The following is a 9,958-nucleotide window of genomic DNA, read 5'->3' on the forward strand; positions in this document are numbered from 1 at the left end:
AAAACACTTATATTGGGACCAGCAGGTGGCATAATGGTTACGTTGCTGGACTCCCACGTAGTTGACTGGGTTCAAGTCCCGGACCCGATGGCTTAAACTCATGCCAGGCACATGAGCATGCATGCCCAAGATCCCAAGAGGAGAATGGAGGAGAAGGACATGGCCACCCCCCCGGCAGGGGTGATTTCTCGCTTTCTGTCTCTCTGTCTCTCTCTGTCTTTCTGGTGAGCGCATGTACCCTATAGCAAAAACCTCTCCAAAAAGAAAAAAATCTATATTGGAAAGGAAGAAAAAATAAAACTCCTTACTCATGGATAGCAATCATTTACACAGAATGTCTCCCCCAACTCCCATAGAATCAAAAAGTGAGTTTAGAAAGGTTACAGGATACAAGCATGACAACCAAAACATCTATCATGTTTTTATGTACTAGGAATGAACAATTGGAAACCGAAATTGAAAACCTTATTCTTCACAATATCTCCCCTAAGACATAAAATAGTTATAACTGGAACAAAACATGTAGGATTTGAGTGCTGAGATGAAAGAAATTAGTGGAGAACTAGAGACAAGGAGAGACATACTGTGTTCATTGATTAGAAGATTTAATATAGTAAAGACATCAGTTTTTCCCAAATTAATTGATAGGTTTAGTAAAATTTCTATCTAAAGCAAAGAATTATCTTTGTAGATATGAACAAGCTGATTCTGGAATTTATATGGAAAGGCGAGTGAACTAGAATAACCAACATAATTTTGAGAAAGATTAAAGATAGAAGGTTCATATTACTACCATTTTTAAGACGTACTGTAAAACTTCAGTAATCGAGACAAAGTTGTATCGGCAAAAGAAGAGACCCATAGATCAATGGAATTGTACAGAAGTAAACCCACGCGAGTATAGCCAACTGATTTTTGCCAAAGTAACAAAGACAAGTCAATGGGTTAAACCATAGATAGTGCTGAGACATTTTAACACTCTTATACAAATGTCGTATACAAAAATTATATTAAAATGTCTACACATCTTATGTGAAAATTAACTTGAAATTGATTGCAGATCTACATGTACAATGTTAAACTATACAGTTCATATAGAAATATTTTTAAACTTTGTAATGTTGAGTTCTTAGATACCAAAAGCACAATTCATGGAAGAAAAAGTTGATAAATTAGACAACTGAGGTATTTGTTCTGTCTCACTCAGAAGAAAATGAAAAAATAAGCTACAAAATAGGAGAAAATATTTACGAATCACATATCTTACAAAGAAGTTGTATCCAGAATATATAAAATAGTCTCAAAATTAAATAATAAAGAAATAACCCAATTTTAAAATAAAGGGAAAGATTTTGGCAAACATGTCACCAGAGAAGATATACCAATATATACAAGTGGCAAATAAGCATGTGAAAAGATGCCCAGTACCATTAACCGTTAGGGAAATTAAATTAAAACCACAATAAATGACTAAAACACATCTATTAGAGGGATATAACAATTTTCTTAAATCGACAATACCAAGTATTGACAAGAATGAAGATAGAGCAACTGGAACTCCTGTGCAATGCCAGTGGGAATGCAATATGGTAGAGCCCCTCTGCACGACAGTTGGACAGCTTCTTACAAAGTTAAACACACTTACCAAAAGACCTAGCCATACTACTCCTAGATATTTGCCCTAGAGAAAAGAAAATTTATGTCCACATTAAAAAACCTGTACACAAATATTTGTAGAAGCTCTGTTCATAGTTATCAATCATTGGAAATCACCCAAATGTCCTTGAATAGATGATGGATAAACAGACTATAGTATGTCCATACAATGGAATACTGCCAGCAAAAAAGGGAGCAAACTTGTTACCCATGGCAATGTGAATGAATTTCAAAAGCATTATGTTGAGAAAGAAACGAGTCTGAAAAGTTAGAGTATAATTCCATGGACGTGCACTTCTGGGAAAGCAAAAATGCTAAAGACCCAGAAGAGATTGGCGATTGCCAGGTTAGGAGTGGCTGTGGGGCAGCGTGACTTGGGAGCAATGTATTCTGACTACGATGATGTTTATGAATCTACCTGTGTTCCAGTTCACAGTATGCTCCCCAAAGCCATTTACTTTAAACTTTGTAAAATAAAAATCATCTCCTAGCCTTTGATCATGGGGCTCCTTGTGATGCCTAAGCTAACTTAAATCACCCATAGGACCTTCTGGCTGTGCTGATCTGAACTAGGAGAGCACGACCGATCTCAACTCTATCCTCTTACCCTCAGAACCCCGGGAGTGTGTTGCTGTGGACCGCCCCACAGGATCAAGGAAACCCAGCGTTTGGCTGGCAGAGCCAGTTCCTGGCATTAAAGCAGAACCAGATGAGAACAATGCCCTGTTATTTCCATGTGGTCATTGCTGCCCCCCAGGGCTCCCCCTTTGAGAAAGGGACTCTTAAATTTGAACTATTCCTTCCAGAAGAATACCCAATGGCAGCCCCTAAAGTACATTTCATGACCAAAATTTATCATCCTAATGCAGACAAGTTGGGAAGAATATGTTTACATATTTTGAAAAATAAGTGGTCCCAGCACTGCAGATCCACACAGTTCTACTCTCAGTCCAGGCCTGGGGAAGTGCTCCCGGTCCAGATGGTCCATTAGCAAACGATGTAGCGGAGCTAAGACCCGCGAAGCCCAAGCCATGGGCACAGCTGGCTGGAGCGTGGGCTAGGCCGTGTGCCATGAGTGATATTTAAATTGATGTGACCCTCACATGTGCATCGCTGCTTCTTTTTTTGTTTGCATTTACCAACACACAGTCTTAGAAACATGACTGGATAAAAGCCAGGGCATCTTCAGGCCCCTGGTGACTATGCACAGTAGCAAACCTATGTCTTGTCCTGATTCACTGATGTCAAGTGTGAACAGAGGCTCGAAGTATCATCTGGATTGTTGCGAAATGCTTAAAAGCAGTGGCCCCTTGCTGTTTTTATTCATTTCTCCCATTATGGTTTTAAGTCTAAAGCAATGCTAATGAATGTCATTTTGAGGGTTAGCTGCAGAGATGTGGGTTCCTTTATTTTATTTTTTTGAGGGGGGAGCTGAGTTTATTTCAATTTTATGGGCTCCTTTCCTATTTTTATGGTGATCTAATCGCATTGGTTAAAAGCAACTAACCATTCTTTAGAACATACTCTCTAGCCAAGTCTAACTTTATGTAGACGCGGTAGATGGACAAGTTTGATTGTTTGAACCAAAATGAGAACATTAAACAAACATCACAGCCCTCACTAATAACTGTGCTGTCAAGTGTAGACTCTTTCGAAAGAAACTTGTGACCATTTTGTATGGCTTGTTGGGGAACTTCTGTAAATCTTATGTTTTAGCAAATTATTTTTTGTAATAAAAAAAAAGAGAGTTACGGGTTCTTCGATAGCCTAGAACATCCAGAAAAGGGTCTCCAATCATCGCCCGTACCGTTCAGCATCAGAGTGCTCTTGTGTAGGTAAATGACTCACCTGGTTCCATGTGACACTTAGGCATGGGGGACTTAGCCGACTGAAAGCCACAGCGCCTAGGGCCCAATCTTACTGGAATTCCCAGTCCTAACTGCACTCCTTCTGGGTGCCGGTCCCTGGCACCCCAGGACCACATGAGTCTCTGCCATCTGAGAATTCCTTAAAGCTGTCCCTTACCACTGGATGGGCTCACTCCTTCCTCTCCATTCTGGGGCCTTCCCCTACCTCGGGCTTTCTAAGAGGTTAAGATGGATGGTCCTCCCTTCTCTTTCTCAAAGGAACGCTGGTTGGGGACTATCGTTCGGTCCTGGGCAACATCTGTTCTTGGACCTTCATCCCGGTAGCTCTAAAGCTTCTGAAGCAAGGAGCAAGATGCCCTGGCTGCCTAGGGATATAATGTGAAATAGCTATTATGCTGAGAAGTTGAAGGAGAGATCTAATGAAATAAGTCATGAATCGGTATTGAAAGAATAGGGACCAGCAGGTAATATGGTGGTTAAGGCAACCAAAAGACCTAGCCATACTACTCCTAGATATTTGCCCTAGAGAAAAGAAAATTTATGTCCACATTAAAAAACCTGTACACAAATATTTGTAGAAGCTCTGTTCATAGTTATCAATCATTGGAAATCACCCAAATGTCCTTGAATAGATGATGGATAAACAGACTATAGTATGTCCATACAATGGAATACTGCCAGCAAAAAAGGGAGCAAACTTGTTACCCATGGCAATGTGAATGAATTTCAAAAGCATTATGTTGAGAAAGAAACGAGTCTGAAAAGTTAGAGTATAATTCCATGGACGTGCACTTCTGGGAAAGCAAAAATGCTAAAGACCCAGAAGAGATTGGCGATTGCCAGGTTAGGAGTGGCTGGGGGGCAGCGCAGCGTGACTTGGGAGCAATGTATTCTGACTACGATGATGTTTATGAATCTACCTGTGTTCCAGTTCACAGTATGCTCCCCAAAGCCATTTACTTTAAACTTTGTAAAATAAAAATCATCTCCTAGCCTTTGATCATGGGGCTCCTTGTGATGCCTAAGCTAACTTAAATCACCCATAGGACCTTCTGGCTGTGCTGATCTGAACTAGGAGAGCACGACCGATCTCAACTCTATCCTCTTACCCTCAGAACCCCGGGAGTGTGTTGCTGTGGACCGCCCCACAGGATCAAGGAAACCCAGCGTTTGGCTGGCAGAGCCAGTTCCTGGCATTAAAGCAGAACCAGATGAGAACAATGCCCTGTTATTTCCATGTGGTCATTGCTGCCCCCCAGGGCTCCCCCTTTGAGAAAGGGACTCTTAAATTTGAACTATTCCTTCCAGAAGAATACCCAATGGCAGCCCCTAAAGTACATTTCATGACCAAAATTTATCATCCTAATGCAGACAAGTTGGGAAGAATATGTTTACATATTTTGAAAAATAAGTGGTCCCAGCACTGCAGATCCACACAGTTCTACTCTCAGTCCAGGCCTGGGGAAGTGCTCCCGGTCCAGATGGTCCATTAGCAAACGATGTAGCGGAGCTAAGACCCGCGAAGCCCAAGCCATGGGCACAGCTGGCTGGAGCGTGGGCTAGGCCGTGTGCCATGAGTGATATTTAAATTGATGTGACCCTCACATGTGCATCGCTGCTTCTTTTTTTGTTTGCATTTACCAACACACAGTCTTAGAAACATGACTGGATAAAAGCCAGGGCATCTTCAGGCCCCTGGTGACTATGCACAGTAGCAAACCTATGTCTTGTCCTGATTCACTGATGTCAAGTGTGAACAGAGGCTCGAAGTATCATCTGGATTGTTGCGAAATGCTTAAAAGCAGTGGCCCCTTGCTGTTTTTATTCATTTCTCCCATTATGGTTTTAAGTCTAAAGCAATGCTAATGAATGTCATTTTGAGGGTTAGCTGCAGAGATGTGGGTTCCTTTATTTTATTTTTTTGAGGGGGGAGCTGAGTTTATTTCAATTTTATGGGCTCCTTTCCTATTTTTATGGTGATCTAATCGCATTGGTTAAAAGCAACTAACCATTCTTTAGAACATACTCTCTAGCCAAGTCTAACTTTATGTAGACGCGGTAGATGGACAAGTTTGATTGTTTGAACCAAAATGAGAACATTAAACAAACATCACAGCCCTCACTAATAACTGTGCTGTCAAGTGTAGACTCTTTCGAAAGAAACTTGTGACCATTTTGTATGGCTTGTTGGGGAACTTCTGTAAATCTTATGTTTTAGCAAATTATTTTTTGTAATAAAAAAAAAGAGAGTTACGGGTTCTTCGATAGCCTAGAACATCCAGAAAAGGGTCTCCAATCATCGCCCGTACCGTTCAGCATCAGAGTGCTCTTGTGTAGGTAAATGACTCACCTGGTTCCATGTGACACTTAGGCATGGGGGACTTAGCCGACTGAAAGCCACAGCGCCTAGGGCCCAATCTTACTGGAATTCCCAGTCCTAACTGCACTCCTTCTGGGTGCCGGTCCCTGGCACCCCAGGACCACATGAGTCTCTGCCATCTGAGAATTCCTTAAAGCTGTCCCTTACCACTGGATGGGCTCACTCCTTCCTCTCCATTCTGGGGCCTTCCCCTACCTCGGGCTTTCTAAGAGGTTAAGATGGATGGTCCTCCCTTCTCTTTCTCAAAGGAACGCTGGTTGGGGACTATCGTTCGGTCCTGGGCAACATCTGTTCTTGGACCTTCATCCCGGTAGCTCTAAAGCTTCTGAAGCAAGGAGCAAGATGCCCTGGCTGCCTTCTTGAAGGGGAGGGACCAGGGCCTGCTTCAGTCCCTCCTTGATATCCGAAAGTGTCACCAAACGAGGGCTGTTTACAAGGTACTGTGAGCAGCACCCTGTGTGTGCAAACACTGGGTTAAGTACACTCTTTAAAAAAACGTTCTCATGAGTGGGTGAGCAAGGGCAGACCTGGAATTCTCTAGAAGTCTTCCTCTAGAAGGGAGCACAGCCCAATTTCAGGCTATGAGCTACAATAAATGATTACAGAGTTTGCCTTTAAAAAAAATATATTTATTTATTTACTTTTATTCATTAGTATTATTTTTCAGTTTGACCAGAGAGAGAGAGGGAATGGAAGAAAGCAAGCCGCCAGGTCCGGGACTCAAATTATAGTCAGCCATGTGGGAGTCCAGCGACCTTAACTGCCCTGCCACCTGCTGGCCCTCCAGAGTTCACTTATAAGACAGGTGGTTTTTTCTTTCAGATTTGTAAATGCTTTTAATGATGTCATCAGCCTCACATCATCGGGGAAGGTTTATGAAAATGTCACCAGAAACAATGCCAGTGAATATCAGTTTTTCTCATCAGGCAAGTAAGTACTTCTACTGGACACTTTGTTCCAGAGTTCAAGGATTTCACATCTTTTTCTTAAAAAAAAAAAAAAAAATGCATTGAATGGGGCCAGCAGGTGGTATAGTGCGTAAGGCACTGGACTCTCACATGGCCAACTGCAGTTCAGGTCCTGCACCTGATGGCTTGAAACTCACGCTAAGCACATGTGCTCGTGTGCCCAAAATCCCAAGAGGAGGGTGGAGGAGAGGGGATTGTGGCATGGCCATCCCCCCGGGGATGTGATTTCTCACTTTCTATCTCTCTGTCTCTCTCTGTCTCTCTGGTGAGTACATGTACCTTATAGCAAAAATCTCTCCCAAAAAAATGCATCAGAGCTTTCATGCCAATAATGACATAACCTCATATTATTTTTTCTTTTAATAGAAAAAATTTCACATTCAGCGCAGCAGATATTTCACAGCACTGTAAACTTAGTTTCGAGACTACGAAACTGGAGTATGGGAGTGCTTACACCTATGTGATCCAGAGGACGGTGAGTAACTCAGTTCGTGTCGGACGTCACGCTCAAGCATCCCTGTGATCCTCACAGATGCTTCGGACATAGCGATGATTTAATTAAAGTCATAGTAGGATCTGTCTTTTAAACAGGCTTAAAATCCATTCAATTCCTAGCTATTTCTTTGAATTATGTGTTAGAACAAAACGGGGCTGGCTCCATGGCCTAGTGGTTAAGGTTGTCAGATCTCACGTGGCCATTTGCACGGTTCAGATCCCAGACCCAGCAGCCTGAACAATGCCCCCGGAGCAAGCACGTGCATGCCCCAAATCCTAACAGGATGGAGGAATGAAGGAGAGATTGCAGCGTGACTAGTCTCCACTGGGGGAAGGGGTGGGGGGGGGGCTGCTTTCTTTCTCTTTTTCTTTTTTTTTTTAATTTGCTGGAAGGCATGTGCACGCACCAGAGAGGGACAGAGAAAATGAGGGGAAGTGCAAAGACATTGGCCCAGGAGGTACCTTCTTCCTCCCCCTCTCTCTCTGTCTCTGGTGAGCACACGTGCCTTCCTTCTGGCAAAAAAGAAAGAAAGAAAGAAATTGAATGGACTGACTTACCCTAACTGAAAAGCCAGGTTGACTAGTACCTGATGTTTTCTTATCGGTTATTAAGATGAACTTTAGGAACTTACAGTTCAAAGTGATAGCAATGTTTTAAACAAACCTGGCTTCCAACCTACACCCTTATTTAAGGGGAAAACAGTAGGTGAACACATTTTCAAGTCCTCTCAAGTCCATCCCATCACAGAATATAGCAACGTTGGATATTGACATTTAAAATGTGTCCTTACTGATAATTGTATGATATGATCCTAGAAAGTCAAACTCAGTTTGCCTGTTTGAACGACTGTTATTCTAGAAGCTATCTCGATTTTAATTTCTTCTTTCTGCTTTTGCTTTACTGATTTAGAACGACTGCCCTGAATTTAAGGAATTCGAAGATATTTCACCTAACACAGTGAACATGGCCCTGCAAATCCCACAGTATTTCCTCCTCACCTGCGGCGAGGTGGTCTTCTCCATCACAGGGCTGGAGTTCTCATACTCTCAGGTTTCTTGTTCATTGTTTCTACCACTCTTCCTCCATACCCAGGTCTTCAGAAAATGCTGCTGAGACTTAATTTAAATCCAGGGGGTAATGAGAGAGCAAGCAGGTGGTGTGGTGGTTGAGGTGTTGGATTCCCACATGGCGGACCATGGTTTGAGTCCCAGGTCCGGCAACTTGAAAATCATTCTGGGCACACGTGCATACATGTCCACAATCCCAAGAGGAGACTAGAGAAGGGGCTGCAGTGTGGTCATCCTCCTTGGGGGGTGATTTCTCACTTTCCATCTCTCTCCAGTGATCACATTCCCCCATGAGAAAAACAAACAAACAAAAAACTGGGATAGCTGTATGCCTGCAGTGTTTACACAAAGCAGTATAGTAACTGCCATGGCACAAGATCCCTGCGGTCCCCAAGTTTGTCGTTACTAAATAAGAATAGCTCTCCGTACAGTTTTGTGGGTGTGTATGTCCATGAGTCTGTATTCCCAGACTTCAGTTTTTACAGACTAAAGCTTTAGAGTTCTAAGTAGGGAAATATAAATACTGCTTCCAGGGTTATGACAGCCCATAGAGTCTGCATTCTGAAACAACCGAATGGTACAGACTCTTCATAAAGACACTTCTTGGCAGTTCTGCGTCATCATTATCTTCACGGTTCAGTCGAGGTCTCTTTGAGGCTCACCAAGTAAGGCCTCACTTTAAAAACAAGTTAGCGTGTTTTATTGCTTGTAGGTATGCTAGAAATTGAGGCAATTTTGGCAGCCAAATTAGAGCTTCCCTTCTGAACTATTTGGTCAAAACTATAGTTACAGTCATTAGATCCCACAATGCCTGGTACTTCCACTTTTGTAGTGAAGATAATAAGTATGAGTTGAGTGACCCCCTTCTGTGATCACCTCACAGCCTAATAAAGGAGATGACTATAAGACAGGTGACAGGAGTTTGACGAGACATTTGGTAGCATGGCAGGGAGCCACAGAAGAGCCAGCTTGCAGCCCCAAGAGCAGCTTCCATTTGATGGGCAGAACATTCTAGGCAGGGCAGTTCTGTTCAAAAACTATTCTGCAGAAGTAGAATCAGTGTGTCCATCTAATTAAGAGGACAACTTTGCAAGAATGTAGAGTGAGACTCAAGCGATTCTCATATGCTGGTACAATGTGAGTGTCAGGGCACCCCATCACCCAAGTGGTGGTCCTGTCTGCATGTAAGCCAGCCTCATTTTGGATGTACAATGGTGGGGTAGACTGTTAATGACGTGAGTCAGGGAACTGCATTTGCTGTTCCGAGGTGGAGATCCGAGTCACGATTCACTTGGCTTTGCTTCCTCAGGCTCCCTCCAACATGAAATCGGTGCTCCAGGCCGGATGGCTGTTGACCGTGGCCTTTGGCAACATCATCGTGCTTATTGTGGCAGGGGCAGCCCGGTTCAATGAGCAGGTACGGGTGGAGGAAGAGATTGTACGTACTTCTGTCTCACCTACGAATGGTCATCCCAACGGCGACCCTCCCTAGTCGTCCATGGACACGTGGCCATTAGGCTCCT

At 43.0% G+C, this 9,958-nt stretch overlaps 1 protein-coding gene across 2 annotated transcripts in view; it reads left to right on the forward strand.

Annotated features, from left to right (window-relative positions):
* The window catches only part of SLC15A1 (solute carrier family 15 member 1), a 52,364-nt gene that overhangs the window by 40,514 nt on the left and 1,892 nt on the right, over positions 1 to 9,958 (forward strand). For both annotated transcript variants that reach the window (XM_027776305.1, XM_006141534.3), the window contains 4 exons: positions 6,727 to 6,834; positions 7,239 to 7,347; positions 8,278 to 8,418; positions 9,745 to 9,852. In XM_027776305.1, coding sequence (XP_027632106.1) covers positions 6,727 to 6,834; positions 7,239 to 7,347; positions 8,278 to 8,418; positions 9,745 to 9,852 — 466 coding nt within the window. The remainder of the gene's footprint in view (positions 1 to 6,726; positions 6,835 to 7,238; positions 7,348 to 8,277; positions 8,419 to 9,744; positions 9,853 to 9,958) is intronic.

The sequence above is a fragment of the Tupaia chinensis genome, unplaced genomic scaffold, assembly GCF_000334495.1.
Source record: "Tupaia chinensis unplaced genomic scaffold, TupChi_1.0 Scaffold000057_1, whole genome shotgun sequence".
Classification (NCBI taxonomy): Eukaryota; Metazoa; Chordata; class Mammalia; order Scandentia; family Tupaiidae; genus Tupaia; species Tupaia belangeri.